The 17,161-nt window shown below is 48.3% G+C and overlaps 1 protein-coding gene across 1 annotated transcript in view; it reads right to left on the bottom strand.

The window, feature by feature from the left end:
• nhsl1a (NHS-like 1a) overlaps window positions 1-16,782 on the bottom strand; it is a 19,813-nt gene extending 3,031 nt beyond the window's left edge. The window contains exons 1-9 of the mRNA XM_083987463.1: window positions 16,665-16,782; window positions 16,098-16,186; window positions 7,768-7,878; window positions 5,885-6,027; window positions 4,335-4,569; window positions 3,093-3,224; window positions 2,662-3,011; window positions 151-1,566; window positions 1-45 (exon numbers count right to left, since the gene is read on the bottom strand). The exon at window positions 1-45 is cut by the window's left edge and continues 1,090 nt beyond it. Of these exons, the coding sequence (XP_083843589.1) occupies window positions 1-45; window positions 151-1,566; window positions 2,662-3,011; window positions 3,093-3,224; window positions 4,335-4,569; window positions 5,885-6,027; window positions 7,768-7,878; window positions 16,098-16,113 (2,448 nt within the window). The 5' untranslated portion in view covers window positions 16,114-16,186; window positions 16,665-16,782. The remainder of the gene's footprint in view (window positions 46-150; window positions 1,567-2,661; window positions 3,012-3,092; window positions 3,225-4,334; window positions 4,570-5,884; window positions 6,028-7,767; window positions 7,879-16,097; window positions 16,187-16,664) is intronic.
• Window positions 16,783-17,161: the final 379 nt, after the last annotated feature.

Raw genomic sequence — 17,161 nt, 5'->3', positions numbered from 1 at the left:
GCCGTCTTCGTCCGGTTGGGTCTTGACGGAGCGAAGCCGGACGCCCTGCAGCACCCGCGCCGTGACCATGTGGGACGGGGGCGTGGCCTCTGTGACGTAGCGGCTCGTAGGGAGGGAGGTGGGAGGAGGAGGAGGGGGAGGGGGAGGAGTCAGAGGAGGAGGCGGCGGGGGAGGAGGGAGATCAGCGATGGTTAACTCTGGGAGTTCTGACGGCGGCGGTGATGGAGGAGGAGGAGGAGGAGGAGAAGGAGGCGGGGGAAAGTTGGCGTGATGCGAGCTCTGCCTCACGGCGTGGGAGTAGGGGGGAGGAGGGGGCCGGCAGGATGGAGGGAGAGGAGGAGGGACGGGGAGTGATGAGGGGGGGAGAGGAGGAGGTGGTGGAGGAGGAGGGGGAGGAGGAGGAGGAAGAGACGAAGGTGGAGGAGGAGGAGCGGTGGAGAGTTTGCAAAAAAGAGGAGCAGGAGAGGAGGAGGAGGAGAAGACTGGAGGTGACAGAGAGGGGCGTTCTGGTAGAGGAGGGGGAGGTGGAGGGGGAGGGAGGAGAGGAAGCTTGGCGGAGGAGTCGGAGGAGGAGGTGCAGGAGGAGAGGGAGGAGGTGGAGGAGAAGGAGGAGGAGGAGAGGGAGGAGAAGAGCGACGACTTCCTCTTCGGCACCGGCGGCTTCAGCTTCGGCCGGGGGAGGGAGGAGGAGACGGCAGGGGAGAGGGGGAGGGAGGAGGAGGAGGAGGAGGAGGGGGAGGAGGGGGAGGTGGGAGGAGGGGGGAGGGAGGATGAGAAGGCCAGGGGGGAGGAGGGGGCGGGGGGGGAGGAGACGGGGGTGCCGGGGACGGGAGTATTGGACTGACTGGAGTAACCGCTGGAGGGGGAGGCGAGGCGCTGCAGGAGGAGCTCCGAGGGAGGAGCAGGAGGAGGAGGAGGAGGCGCCAGAGGCTCGAAGGTGGTGACGGTGCCGCAGGTGACGCCGCTCTGCCGCCGGCGCCGGGAGGGGGAGTCGCGCCGTGGCACCCAGGGGTCGTAGGAGGAGGAGGAGGTGCAGCAGGAGGTGGAGGAGGAGGAGGTGGACTTGCTCCGACCGGGCCGACGCCTCAGGGAGTCGGAGCGCAGCGGGGGAGGAGGGGGGCGCTTGGATTTGCGGAGGGAGATGCTGCGTGTGAGGGAGCCGGGGTGGGGGGAGGGGCAGGAGGAGAAGGAACAGGAGGAGGAGAAGGAGGCTGCGGTCCGCTCCGAGCACAGGGAGGCGTTGTCGGTGAACGCTGGGGAGGAGCGTCCAGAGGAGGAGGAGAGGAGGAGGAGGGGGTCGCAGCTCCACTCCCCCCCGGTCTGACCGCTGAGGAGGGAGGAGCAGCTGGGGGAGAGGAGGTGGTAGGAGGAGGGGGAGGAGGAGGTGTGCTCCTCCAGGGTCTGGTAGCTGAAATGAGACTCAGCGATGGAGGAGGAGCAGAAGGAGGCGGCTTCATCGGCGAGGGGGGAGGAGCAGTCGGGCTGCAGAGCGACGGGGGAGGAGCAGGAGGAGGAGGAGAAGGGGGGAGACTGTGGGAGGAGTCCTGGCGGGAGGTCGCTGGGAGACTGGAGGAGAAACAACAGAAGAAGGAGAAGAAGAGGAGTTTAGTAAAAGATGGACACAAGATACTCCACTACGACTCAGTTTCCTGTCTCTGTGCCCCCTGGGTTTCTCTGTGACTCCGCCCCCTTTAGGAGAACAGCAGACCGAGACTCCGCCCCCTTTAGAAGACCAGCAGACCGTGACTCCGCCCCCTTTAGAAGACCAGCAGACCGTGACCCCGCCCCCTTTAGGAGACCATCAGACCGTGACTCCGCCCCCTTTAGGAGACCAGCAGACCGAGACTCCACCCCCTTTAGAAGACCAGAAGACCATGACTCCGCCCCCTTTAGGAGACCAGCAGACCAAGACCAGCAGACCGAGACCAGCAGACCGTGACTCCGCCCCCTTTAGGAGACCAGGTTGCTAACTAACGGCCTTTGCACAATGAGTCCGTTTTTTATTGCCCGAAATTGCAGCACGTTAAAAAATGTATTCAACCTCATGTTGTGTCAATTATGTTTACGCACTGCACTGACTTTCGTCACTTTCGTTTTGGAACAGGTTCGATTTTCTGCGTCACTTTCTGACCAATCACAGCTCATTTACAAGCAGCTCCCTTTGCCCCTGACGTCCTCTCAGGGTCGGATGGACACAATATTTTCTTTTTCTCTTTTTATTTCACGACAAGTGACAGGACCGCAAAGTCATCCTCACTTTTGTCTTTCTGTCAAGTTTGGAAGAGAAAATAAAACACATCGAACTAAGACGTCTGTGCGTAATGTTTTTTGTTGGGACGAATTAGAAAAACGCATAAGAAAAAAACTGTCTTGGTGAGCAAAGACCTTAATTTTTATAATGTTAAATATCATCTGTGTACATATTTAGCTATTTACATTTATTAAATATAAACAGCTCATTATTCTCTACTGAAAACTTTATAAATCCACACCCACATGCACAACAGCAGGTGGGGTGGCGGGTGACCACGCCCAATTTAAGGAGAAAGGAAGTGTAACTGAACCATTTCATATAATTGGAGCAGCTCGTAGTGAGACATCCTGTCATAACAGAGGATCTTTGGTTTATTTGAGGAAGAGGACGTCTCCTCCGTCACTGACCTGGCAGCAGGACGAGGAGGCGCTGAGGCTCCTGCAGGAGGCGCTGTGGCCGCTGGAGGTCGGCGAGGAGGCGGTTGCTAGGCGAGGGAGGCTGCCGTCATCGTCGTCGTCGTCGTCTTGACGGGGGGAGGAGGTGAGCGACGCCATGAGGCTGGACATCCCCTCTCCTCGGGGAGCGCGGATCCTCCTCACCTCCTTCCTCACCTCCTCCCTTACCTCCTCTTCCTCCTCCTCCTCCTCCGGGGCCGTCGTCTGTTGGCGGGGGGAGGACGGCGAGGACGGCGAGGAGGGGGCGGGGCGACCCACGGTGGAGAACTGACCAGGAAGACGGGGGGAGAGGGAGGGCGAGTCTGGACAGAGAGGGAGGGAGACGGATCAGCTGATTGATCTCTGATTGGTTGATTGAAGTGTGTAATGGGCGGAGCTTATACCTAACTTCCTGCTGACGTCATCAGGTATCCCGGTGACCGTCTTGCGTCGGCTCAGCTTCCGTGGTCGACGGGACAACGAGTCGCCGCTGGAAACCGTTCTCCGAAAACTGGCCTGACGATCGAAGCTCTCACCTGGAGGAGACGAGACGAGTTCAGGTTTAAACCGTTGAAATTTAATTTGACCAGACTAGAGTTAACCAAACTAGATTAGAGTTAACTAGACTAAAGTAAAGTTAAATTAGACTCAACTTAGCTAGACTAGAGTTAACTAGACTCAACTAAACTAGACTAGAGTTAACTAGACTCAACTAAACTAGACTAGAGTTAACTAGACTTGACTAAACTATAGTTAACTAGACTAGAGTTAACTAGACTCAACTTAACTAGACTATAGTTAACTAGACAATAGCTAACTAGATTCAACTAAACTAGACTATAGTTAACTTGACTTGACTAGACTATAGTTAACTAGACTCAACTAAACTAGACTAGAGTTAACTAGACTAGAGTAAACTCGACTCAACTAAACATGACTATAGAGGGTATGCACATGACGTCACGGTACTCGGAAGTCGCTGTGGAACGTCCACTGAGTGGCAAAAAGACGAGTGGCAGAGCTGCCAAAGTTTAAAAACGAGCAAGTAACAAAGCGATTTTCTCCGAGCCCACACAAGTCTGACATGTCTAGCTTTGCCAGCATGTAAAGCATGCAGGACCTAACAGAGCTGCTAAAAATCTTGAGGATACGTCTCACTTTGACCGGGTTACATTCAAGAACCTGTTCTCAATGACGGAAAGTAAATTCACTGGAGCGATCATTTTATTTCGATGGATCAGCTGTGTTTACAGTTTCAGGTGTCATAGTTATGATGTTTAGACAGATAAATTAGTCCTCTAACACATCCTACAGTTTGACTGGTCAGAGTTTTTCAGAATAAAAGCAGCTCGTGTTTTAGTGTTGGGAGTCACTGTCAGGACGACAGTAACAGCTGTAATCTCTTACAGGAAGTGTCAGTGGAGCAGACTGATCAATTTGTTTTGATATAAGATATTTTATCCAGTTTATGAGTCCACCGCTATCCGCCAGCATGTTGAGGGATGCTTGTTTTGCCACTCAGTCCGATCGAACGGGGCGTTGCCGAGGGCAACGTGACGTAAATGCATACCCTCTATAGTTAACTAGACTGGAGTTAACTAGACTGGAGTTAGACTAAACTAGAGACTCGACTAAGTCAAACCTACCTGTGATGTTGATGGGGACGATGGCGGCGGGCACGGCGTCCGCCTGCTGCCTCATCCTCTCCTCCGGCGTGGGGAGCCGCGGCGTGGACTCCATCTCCACGTCGATGGTGGGCTCGTAGGCCGGGGCGAAGACGTCCCAGCAGGAGGTCAGCTGCACCGGGTTCAGGACCAGCGGGGTCAGAGGTCGCGCGCTGGTCAGGATGAAGCGCTCCTCGTCTTCGGACGAGGTCGACGACTGAGAGAAAACAAAACAAACGGGTTAGTGGCGTTTAACGAGATCAGGTTTGACCACAGGAGGTCGACTGGAGCCAAGTCGAGTCTCTAGTTTAGTCTGGTTAACTTTAGTCCAGTTTAGCTGAGTCTAATTTAACTTTACTTTAGTCTAGTTAACTCTAGTCTAGTCTAGTTAACTCTAGTCTAGCCTCGTTAACTCGATTAGACTCTCCTGTAGTATAGTCAACTCTAGTCTAGTCAACTCTACTGTAGTCTAGTTCACTCTAGTCTAGTCTAGTTAATTCTAGTCTAGTCTAGTTAAAGTAACATTGCGGAGTTTTTCGGCCTTAAAATAATGTTTCCAGACTCATTGCAATGGTAGAAAAATGGTTAATAGGATGAATGGTGCTGCCGCTGCAGCCTGAGCGGGGTCGCGTCAGCTGAAACTGCACTATGTAACTTCCCTGCACGGGTACGAAACACTGCCCCCCCTCCCCTCTGCGTCGAGGGAGAGACGTGGTGGGTAAAAGCGAAACTTACGTTCCCCTCCGGTCGTCGTCGCCACCACCGCCCCCCGACCCCCCCCACCCCCCCCCCCCCCCCCCCCCCCCCCCTCCCCCGACCACCCGCCACACAGTCTCCTTGCAAGTATGTGGGAAATACTGTCGTTTATTAATGGGAATAAACGCTTTTTCCCCCCAGACGATAGCGCTTCTCAACCAGATGATGGAAGCACTGAGCTGAAACTCCGCAATGTTGCTTTAACTCTACTGTAGTCTAGTTAACTCTAGTCTAGTCTAGTTAACTCTCTCCTAACCTAAACCAGTCCTGTTGTTTACCTTTCTCCTCCAAACTGAAAACTTGAAACAAACTGAAAAGCAAGAGTGAGAGAGAAACCGCCAACATCTGGACCGCTGAGAGACGGCAAGATGGCGAGGACGAGAAGAAGAGGAGAGAAAAGAGTGAAAGAAGAGTGAATCATGTGACCATGAAGGAGATTAAAGAGTCAGTGACTCGATCTCACCAGCAGGTGGCAGAGTTCACTGCTGCTACACGCTAACAGGGCTGTCCAAATACAGGATAAGATAAATAAAATGGTCACTGTTGCCATGACAACATCACAATGTGAAACCCCTGCAGTTGTGTATTAATTAGTCACTTGGTTAATTAATTAGTTAGTTAGTTAGTTAGTTCAGTTTCACTGCAGCAACAAAGACGACAGAGTTGAAACAGCTGCAGTGAGTTCAGCCTCATTAATATTCATGAGCTGACAGCGGCTCTGTGTCCACGCTAATGTCATGTGTGTGTGTGTGTGTGTCGCTGTGTGTGTGGCTAACCATCTTCCTGCTTTTGTCCTTCCAGCCTCTGCGCGTGCTGCCCTCTGATTGGTCGGGGCCGGAGGAGGAAGAAGAAGGGGAGGCGGGGCTCGGCTGGTGGAGGTGAGAGCCGCCGTAGCCATGCTGAGTCAGCCCGTTACACGCTACACACACACACACACACACACACACAGATACAGATACAGCCATACGATAGAGAAGAGACGCAGGATGAGACACAGACACTCACACAGCGAATAATCAATAGAAAGAGGTGAGTTATCGATCAGTTAATCTGATCTATTGATTGTCTCCTTCTACCTATTAACATGGTGACGGAGCCTAAAGGGTTAATCAGGTGAAACGACGTCTAATTATGATGCAACAATCAATATATCAATCAATCAATTATATGAATTAATTAACTGATACCAATGAAAAGGAAAAGCAGCTTCATCCTTTGTCTGGGAATCCGTGTCAGTGTGAGTGTGTGTGTGTGTGTGTGTGTGCGTGTGTGTGTGTGGGGAGGGGGATTTGACATGTGGCAATGCAGCTGCTGTGATGCAGTCTGCACCAGTACAGTGTGTGTGTGTGTGTGTGTGTGTGTGGGGAGGGGGATTTGACATGTGGCAATGCAGCTGCTGTGATGCAGTCTGCACCAGTACAGTGTGTGTGTGTGTGTGTGTGTGTGTGTGTGTGTGTGTGTGTGTGTGTGTGTGTGTGTGTGTGTGTGTGTGTGTGTGTGTGTGTGTGTGTGTGCTGCAGGCAAACACCTGCAATCTGCTCTCACTGTTCAATTCTCAAAAGTATTGATCAGCTCGTCTGAATCCTGGGCTAAAATCACCAAAATAAAAGCCTTTGTATTGTTTCCTGTTTGCTTTGATGAGACAAAGAGAAACAATAAAAATAAAAAAACGAGAGTTTCTCTTCCTGAACGACGACGTCAGCGGCTCGGTCACAGAAATCTGATTATGAAGCAGATTTTTACTGACTGTTCCCTTAAAAACAAAACAGTTCTTTTTTATAAATGGCCTTCTGATTGATCCTGATATTATAATTAATTCACCATTAATCACATGAACTGGAGCTGGATAAACAGCAGATAATAAATGAATGCACGTAGAGGAAGCTGGAAATTAACTGAAGGAAATAAAAAGTACATTTGATATTTATGGAAAGACATAATTTGCAATGACAGATTTGGATTATAATCGAGTGTAATTTCATTAATTATTTCACATATAATTTGCAGTTGGAGCATAAGTTGGTTATTGTTTGTAGTAGGGATGTCACGATTATAGATTTTCTTGGTATGTTTATTGTCAGAGAAATAATCACGGTATTACGATTATCACGATTATAATGCAATAATTAATTTCACAACACTATGTATGTGTAAAATCAAATATAGTCTAAATAATTACAATGCTATTTACCGGTATTTATTAAATATCTATTAAGAAAGGACCAATTATATTCCTCAGGGAAATTAATTGTCATCTTTACCAAATGTTTAAGTTTGTTTTAATCGTTTTGTTTTTGTTTTTTATAATTACAAATGCCACGAAAACTTTTAAATTCCTACCGATTCAATGTTACATTAGGTAACTGGACCAGTATCTGTGCATTTACCTTTAATCTGGCGCCACATCTGTCGAGATGGTTCATACTTAATCTTTTTTGGAAAGTGACAGTATTTAGGAAACTTTGCGATAAATTAATTGTGGTGTTTAATTAATACCGCGGTTAATTGTAAAAGCAAGTAATCGTGACATCCCTAGTTTGGAGCACTTTGGTTCCCACCTGCCTTTGTTTCAGGGGGACGGGTGTTGATGTGACGGAGCAGAGTAAAGTGCTGCTAACTGTGTGAGTTGTGAGTTGTTCCCGTGTGTGTGACCTCTCACCTCGCAGGTCATCAGCGCTGCCCGACCGCCGCTTCCCGGGGATGAAGACCAGGCCCTGCTGAGGCTTCTGGGTAGTGTAGTGAACCGACCACTTGCCGTCCCTGTCGCCTGCTGCAGAGACACAGAGACACAGTTCAGTTAATCTCCTCTCAGCAAATCCATTCACACTCAGAGAGAGAGGGGAAGAGGGAGAGGAAGGGTGGTGATGATGATGATGATGAGCGCTGCAGCACTCAGCACAGCTCAAGGTGACCTCACACACACACACACACACACACAGAGCCAAGGGGCTTTTATTCTGAAGGAGCAGCAGACTGATTGGATGAGGTGTTCAGGGGACAGATGTGAAGACAGAGGCTCAGTTCTCTGCAGTTTGGAGGAGGCTCAAGTCTGAAATGCAAACACACACACACACACACACACATACATAACATACACACACACACATCAGAAGGAACAGCTACAAACCACAAACTGAGCAGCAGCAAACTGAGGCCTTCAAAATAAAAGATCAAGATAAAAACCAGGATGAAACTCAAAAACAAATCCCATAATGTAAAAAGAGTTTTAACTTTTTACATTTAAATTTCCATCACACAGATGGAAAAAAACCTCCTTGATCCCCTTGGACAGGGTCCATAAGGAGGCTCAGGCTCATTAAAGGACCAGTCTGTAATAATTCTCAAGGTTTATCGGCAAAATCTGAATCTACTAGCCATGAATATATCTGTATGAGTGTATAACCGCTATAGAATAAAATGTATTTGGTTTTCTTTTATATCCACAAATAACAAGGGTCTTGCTTTAGAGAGCGTCGCCGTCTTGCGCCGCCATGTTTGTACAGCAACCCGAATGGAAAACCCAGCCAGTCAGAGAGCGCGTTGCAAGAGTTTCACATTCATAAATAAACCAACGAAGATGAAGGAGGAGGAAGGAAACAGCAGAGTGAGTTGGTAGTTAGTTAGTAGAGAATAGTGCTAAGTTTTTGAGTTATAAACCATCATCAACGCAAGTTTTTTTGTCCTCGTGAGCGCTGCGATCTAGAACCTGAACACTAGATGTCACCGTTTGTCCCCTCGTTTTACACACTGGACCTTTAAATACTCGTTAAAGTTGTTCCAGGTGTGTTTGTTGAGGTTCAGTTCACAGTTCAGTCAGAAATGACCCAAGAAGTTCTTGAAGAAGGTCCAGGAGGAGCTGCAGATCTTCACGAGAAGAAGGTTCAAGCTGGGAATAAGAAGGAATCACGACTGTTGAGATGGTTGGAGGACGGGAAACTCAAATACTCCTGGAGGAGTTCCCTGGGTTCTTCCGAAGCTACCAGAAGAACAAATTGTCTTTTTCGGAGATCCTTGAGAAGAACGGTCTTTGAAACGTCTTAAAGGTCCAGTGTGTAATATTTGTCAAGGTTTATTGGCAAAATCTGAATATACTACCCATGAATATATATCGGTCTAGAATAAAATCTGTTTGGTTTTCGTAGCCTTAGAGTGTCGCCATCTTGCGCCGCCATGTTTGTACGAAATGGAAAATCCAGCCAACCGGAGAGCACGTTTCAACAGTTTCACGTTCATAAAGAAACAATACAATTATTTAATGGATAAATAATAGAATCGGAAAGCTAGATGTCACTGTTTTCCCCTCATTTTACGCACTGGACCTTTAAATATTCCTTCTGCAGGTCCCGTCGTGGTGGCTTCAGGTTTCTGGGGGGACTTGGGAAAGCTCCAGGTGTTCAGGAAGTCCGGTCCCGGTTGCCGCTGGAGACGGTGAAGGAGGAAAAGTTCCAGAGGTGTCCTTGAATCATCGGTCGTTGCCATGGGAACGCGCAGTTTAATGCACTGGGATGAGCTCGGATTTAGAAACAAGGAGGTTAAACTGTTAACCTGTGTTGACGCCGGCCGCCGGCCAATCAGAGCGCAGGATTTTATGAGGTCACTATAACTATAGGACGGATAGAACTGCTCTCTCTCTCTCTCTGTTTCTACAGAGACAAGCGATGCTCGCTCGCCCAGCAGAGCCATCGCAGTTGATAAACCAGCTGATTGTCTCACACACACACACACACAAACACACACACGCAAACACATGCCTGTAGACGTGCACACACACACACACACACACTCACCTCTGGTCTTGTTGAGATATTTGAGGACGGATTTGATCGCTGCTCCGATCAGAACCATAACGACGCCACACACTCACACACACCCACACCAACACACACACACACTCACAAAACACACCTGCGCACACACTCCTCTCGACACACACACACACACTCCGGAGGCTGCAGCAGACAGAGAGAGCGGGCGGGCGAGCAGCAGCAGTAATGCAGCTCCGCTCGCTGCAACGCCGCTCTCTCTCTCTCCGTCTCTCTCCTCCCACTTCCCTCTCTCTCTCTCTCGCCACCAGTCTGTTTCTATGTCTCTCGCCCGCTGCCTCTGTCTTCCTCTCTTATGATCACACACACATACTGTATACACACACACACACACACACACACACACACACACACACACACACACACACACACACACACACACACACACACACACACACACACACACACACACACACACACACACACACACACACACACACACACACACACACACACGCCAGGTTGGCAGGAAGCCAGTGCATGTGTGTGTGTCCTTCCTGTGTGTCGCCAGGTGATGAAGGTTACCTACAAACACTGCAACATGTTCTGGGTCTTTCTTTTCTTTGTGCAGACATTTTGGACGGTGACGGTGTGTGTGTGTGTGTGTGTGTGTGTGTGTGTGTGTGGTGCAGGATGAAGGCCTCGTCCCAGCTGCTCCATCAGCTCCTGGACTCAAACACCAGGAGTTGGAGCTGGAGCTTCTGGAGAAGAAGCTGCATCCACCATGAGGAGGTTTCAACAGGTGCTTCAAAAGGGAGATTAAAGGGATAGTTCAACATTTTGTCAAATTGGTCCATTACCATAATCCCTATAGTCATAGCAGTAGGTTCGTTTCCTTTAATTGTCAGTGCAAGCTATTTTTAGAACGGCAGAGCAGAGCCGTGAGCTGCTCAGAGCTACGCTACAGAGGCTCATGGGATTTCTTGGTTTCCCTCATCAACTCATCAAATACACAATCCAACAACTCCAAAATGCTCTGGTGGACAAGTTGTGACCTGCACATTCACCACACTATGAGATAATAACACAACGTTACCAGACAGAGTTGTTTTAGAGGTAAATACAGAGACTGCTTGATGAAAAACTGTCCCTGAAGGCAACGTGCATCAGCGGTTTTGCATGAATTTCCCTCTAAAACAACTCTGTCTGGTAACGTTGTGTTATTATCTCATAGTGTGGTGAATGTGCAGGTCACAACTTGTCCACCAGAGCGTTGTGGAGTTGTTGGATTGTGTATTTGATGAGTTTGATGAGGGAAACCAAGAAATCCCATGAGCCTCCGTAGCGTAGCTCTGAGCAGCTCACGTCTCTGCTCCGCCGTTCTAAAAACAGCTTGCACCGACAAATAAAGGTAACGAACCTACTGCTATGACTATAGGGATTATGGTAATGGACCAATTTGACAAAATGTTGAACTATCCCTTTTTTAAAACTTCCTGACTGTTTAGGGTGAGGATGAGTTTCTGTCGGGGACGAAAACAAAAGCGACTGAACTCCATCACCTTCATCATCACCTTCATCATCTCCAGTGTCAAACTGGGACGGCTCCAGTCTGTAAGTGTGCCAGCTATGTGGGCCAGTGGAGCAGCTAATTACCTCTGTCTGTCTGTCGCTGTGTGTCTGTCGCTGTGTGTGTGTGTCCGTCTGTCGTCACCCCTCCACTGTTTTAATTAGTTTAATTAATTAAACAGTAAGTAGGTCACACTATCATTATGTCACAGAGAGTATTTATAGTCCAGATAACATCCAATACAGCAGTAAGGCCTGCCTGTGTTTTTATGTTTCTTTAATGCTGTCGGCCAATCAGAAGAGGCCGTGTGTGCAGGTGCCAGGTGTCAGGTGTGTGTGAGCAGAGATCCAGGTGTGGCTGCAGCAGCTGGACGCTGAGGTGAGGCGACGCCACGGCAACAGGTAGCAGCTGCTGCAGCTAAAGCCTGTTCATCATCTGCTATTACTGGACTTAGTCATTAGCCTAGCGTATGGAGCCGCGGCTAATCCCCGCTCACGCCCAAACACACACACACACACAGGGGAGATTACACACACACATACACAGTCGCACACTCGCACACACACAGGGGAGTTAATTAAGTGTGAAGATAGGGAGCTGCTGTGGTTTTGTTCTGTGTGTTTTGGTTTGTTATCTGAGAATAACAGCTGACTGGCTCTGTGATACATTATTGATCAGACAGTAATGTGTGTGTGTGTGTATGTGTGTGTGTGTGTGTGTGTGTGTGTGTGTGTGTGTCTGTGTGTGTTATCAGCAGAGATCTGCGGGCGCTGCTTTAATATTCTCATTTAAATATGAAGAAACAGGGACAGACTCTCTCACTGCAGTGGTTATATGAAGCTGAACTGTGATGATGATGTCATCAGTGTCACATGACCCGAGGCTAAAAACAGAAGCTGGGACCCGAACCGAGCCGAACCTCAGTCCAACTAGACCATTAAAGCCATTGTCACGCCTGTATTGTTTTGCCTCGTGCTGGCGGACCACTTGTTTACATAGACGCTTGTTTATCCTGTTACATGCAGCGTCTGTTGTCTGTCTGACGTCTGCCCAATTTCACGTGAATGCAACATCAAGAATACGTTACGATATGCAACCGCACCGCTAGATGGGGGGAATTCCTACGTATTATACCTTTAATGACCAGACAGAACCAGAACTGGTCCTGCTGCTGCTGCTACAGGAAGTTACCCATGATCCTTTGCAGTACCTCTGTGCAGAAGGGGCGTGGTCTGCAGAAGGGGCGTGGTCTGCGTGGCCTCCAGCCCGGAGCTCCTCCCTCGGCGCCGTCTGAAGCAGAAGAGGCCGCCGGGCCGGCGCCGCGTGCCGGGCCGGTAGCGGTACTGAGGCGGCACCACGTCGGGCTCCTTGGGCGGCGGCGGTGGCGGCGGGGCGGAGGTGGAGTAGACGGTGTAGCCGGGGCGCGGCTCTGGCGTCGGCGGGGAGGAGCTGGTGCGGCGGCAGTGGGCGAGGACGTGGCGGGGCAGCTGGTGGCGTTTCCCCTGAGGCTCCGGCGCCAGGAAGAGTTTCCCATGAGCCTCTGGGGCGACGGACGGGTGCACGTGGCGGTACCAGGGGCTGTTGCCTGGATACTGGAAGTGAGGTGGGAGGGGCTTCTTGTCAGACTCCGACTTGGCGATGGTTCCACCGCGACCGCCGGCGTTCATCCTCCAGATGGCGTCGTGCTGCTGGTGGATTCTGGCGCTGAGGAGCCGGCGCCGCAGACTCCCCTCCGTCTTCGGCTGCAGGGCGGCCATCTTGCGAGGAAGAAGCTCGTCCAGCTCTTCGTCGGGACCCGTGTTCCAGCAGCGTGACGTCATCCCGGGCCCCGCCCCCTCGCCGCCCAGACACTCCACATATGAAATCATGCCGTCCTGAGTGCTGATTGGCTCACGCTATTTCCCTCTTTAACGTGTTCATCCTTTCACAATAAAAGCCGCAGATAATCTACAATCTTTTACCATCAAAGCGCGTTTTCCTGAATCCTTCAAAATAAATGTCTGAAAGTTAAAAAAAAACCTCCAGAAAACGTCGCCACTTAGAAAAAAACACCACGTTTTTTCATCTTTAACTGTAAAAGAGCAAAGCTTCAGGAATCCTTCACAATAAAAGCCCATGTAAACAGTAACATTTCCTCAGCTTCAAAATACAGGCGCAAAAATGTTAGCTTTCCACAATAAAAGCACTGAACCGTTCACAAAAAGTGAGTAAAACCACAAACAAGCAGAAAAAGAGTCACAATGTCCCGGCAGCCTTCACAATAAAAGCATGGACAGTTCATGAACAGTTCTCACAGCTCCAAGTGTAGAAGAGTTCCTGTTCTCCACAAAAAATGTCAGAAATGTTGAAATTAAAATAGTCCAACTGTCACATTTGGGCGTCACAATAAAAGCTCAAATCCTTTCACAGTAAAAGAGCCTCCAGATTCAAATCCTGCCAAAAGGTTTTTTCCCCCAACACTCGGCCACAATTAAAACTTTTGGAATCTCCATGAAACTTCGATTCTTCTCTCCAGATTAAGAAAAAAAAACCTCAGACCTCCAAAACCAAAACCAAAACCAAAACCTCCAAACTGTCCGGAGCCACACGGATCCAAACCCGGTCCAGAAACATTTCAGCAGTAAATGTTTTTCCTCTTCAGACGTGTTGACGACGCATCGCACTGCTCCTTCTCTCCTCTCCTCTCCTCTCTCTCTCTGTCGCACTAATCTACTAACAGGGATTATCCAGGTCTGCAGATGGCCTGTGAGCAATAGGTATTTACCTCAACACACACACACACACACACACCCACACACACCACATGTTGCTTGATACTGTATTACTGTGTCAAACTGGGTAATTCTATATTTGGAGAATCAGCCGTCGACTCCACCTGCACATTCACAGTTCAACTTTACTTTTATTCTGAAAGTCTAAATCAGCACATAATCACTGCAGCACTAACCTGGATCAATCCGCCACAGGAAATAGTCCCCGACAAACTCTTTACATCTCTATCATCCATGAAATGAAGCTTTTTTTCTATTTTTAAAATGTTTAACATCATGAAAATGTTTGAAAGACCAGTTTTCTTCTCTTTCTCTCAGTCACATTGATCTAATGATCAGTTCAGTGTGCAGCCAATCACGCTGTGGTCACCTGACCAACACACACACACAAATAGAGTGAGAGCATTCCCATCAATCTCTCCGACGTCTGTCCTGACACTTTTACGAATGTTTTTGAAGTGAACATCATGTTCCAGTCGGAGAAACTTCTGTCCACTTGTCAGTGACGGACGAGCAGAAACTCCTCTTTACTTTGAACACGTTGCTTCACTTCTACTGTAAGTTCTGGCTCTGCAAAGTTCAACTTTATTGTCCCTAAAAACAACGAAAACGAAGTGTAACATGTTTAAATTTTACTACACTCTCCAGGTCTGGTGTCTCCTCTGTGTTGCTTAACCCTCCTCTCCGGAACAATTAATAGATTAATCAAACAATATTCGATTATTCAATTAATCTTCAACTATTTTAATCATCGAATAATCGGTTTGAGTAGTTTCTCAAATTAAAAAAGTACAAATTCTCTGATTCCAGCTTCTTAAATGTGAATATTTCTGGTTTCTTTGTTCCTTTATGACAATAAACTGAGTCTCTCTTTGGTTTGTGGACAAAACAAGACATTTGAGGACGTCGTCTGGTGGTTTGGGAAACACTGATTGATATTTTTTGACATTTTATTGACCAAACAACTAACCGATTAATCGTTTAAATAACTGATAATGAAAATAATGGTTAGTTGCAGCCCTAACCAGCACTATTACTCTGAACCTTTGAGTTCAGCTACAGATGGAGCATAGAAGAATCCTGCATAGTTCATCTTTAACTGTGATGATGAGCTGCTCGACCCGCCAAAATAAAACCAACACAGCTCCAGTTTGTCAGGATGTCAGAGCTGCAGCTGGTGTTTCCATCTCACCAGTAAACCCAGTAAACTCAGAGGAGCCAGAGGAGCCAGAGAGGCCTGAGGCTGCACATCCACACAGACTCTACCAGCTCTGCACAGAGGCACAACAGCTGTGTTTTGGAAGCTGAATGGGATGTTTCAGCTTGTCTCAACAGGCCAGCGCTGATTACCGACACACACACACACACACACACACACACACACACACACTCGTGTCAAACTCAAGAATGCACATGCCTCCTGACCCAAAACTTCCACTTTTGCCACGAGCCACAAGGATTCAATTTCAACACAAAACACTGAGAGGCTTCTGAGCGGCTGCAGCAGCACTACAACTGTAACAGTAATACTAGTATACATGCAGTAACAGTAGTAGTATTAGTACACATGCAGTAGTATTAATACATGCAGTAACAGCTGTAGTATTAAGTAGCCGTAACCATGGTAACACTTACAGAGAGCACAAAGGACTGCAGCAGCTGTAATCTGGAAAATACTCCACACTGTCCCTGCATGAATCTCTCTCTCTCTCTCTGCTCCTAGTGAAGCTCACTCGACCATCTTTGCCATAGACTAACACACACACACACACACAAACGCACACACACACACAGATTTACACACACTGCAGCGTTTTCCTAAACTTCTTAAAAAAACTTCTCCATGCATTCTCTACCTCTCTCTCTCTCTCTCTCTCTCTCTCACCTTTTAAGCAGAGCATGTTGTCCTCGCTCGCCCGCTGTCTCTCTAGGTGTGTGTGTGTGTGTGTGGTGGTGAATCCTGGCCGACAAAGACTGAAGGAAAACACAAGTTCAAACACAGATTCCTCTCTCTCTCTCTCCCCTCCCTCGTCCTACCACAATAAAAGCCCCCTCCCTCTCTCTCTCTCTCCTCACTCAAACCAGCCCTCGCTCTACCATGACTCTCACTCCCCCCTCTCTCTCTCTTTTGGCAGACTGAAGCTCTGACTTTCAACCTGATGCTGCTTCTGATGTTTTTCTTTTTGTTTCAATAAAGTTTTCGATACAGTTCTGGTTTCTGCTTTTCAAAACAAAAGCCTGTAAAGAGAAAACACATCAGACTGTCTCATTGATTCTCTAAATTCATTAAAAACATTATACTGTAAATCATTCTGCTCTTTCTCACTGTAGTTCATCATGTGACACCTCTGAGAACAACTGTCGCTCGGCAACCGACAACCCAAGCATCTCCCCCCAGGCAGCAGCCAATTAGACGGCCGCCTGGTGGTTTAAAGGTCACGGACACACACACCTGTCTGAAAGACGTCCCGCTGAAATGGTTGATGGGAGATGTAGTCTCCTCTTTCTTCTTCCTCCTCCTCCTCCTCCTCCTCCTCCTCCTCCTCCTCCGCAGGTTTTATTTTGCTCGTCCAGACAGAAATAGCTTCATTAATCACCTTTAGTCTGCCCTGGATACACACACACACACACACACACACACACACACACACACACACACACACACACAGAGTGTAACCCAGTTACTCAGCAGCACATACATCATCTATGAGAATATTCTGTCTGTGTTTAAATCTGCGTCATGTTGTTATGTAACAGAATATAAATAGACTTTGTGGACATTTTGAGTCCAGTGGGTCTCAGACTTTTTCCATCATGTCCTCCTTTACAGGCAAATAAATAAATAAACAAACAAATAAATAGATATATAATTATATATATTTTTTAATATATCAAAATGAAATAAACTTCACCAATAGGACTGGAATCTGCTATTAATGACTCATTTTA

The sequence above is a fragment of the Trachurus trachurus genome, assembly GCF_905171665.1.
Source record: "Trachurus trachurus genome assembly, chromosome: 2".
Taxonomy (NCBI): Eukaryota; Metazoa; Chordata; class Actinopteri; order Carangiformes; family Carangidae; genus Trachurus; species Trachurus trachurus.
Note: the sequence above shows the minus strand (reverse complement) of the source record. Positions and strands in the feature narration are given on the sequence as shown.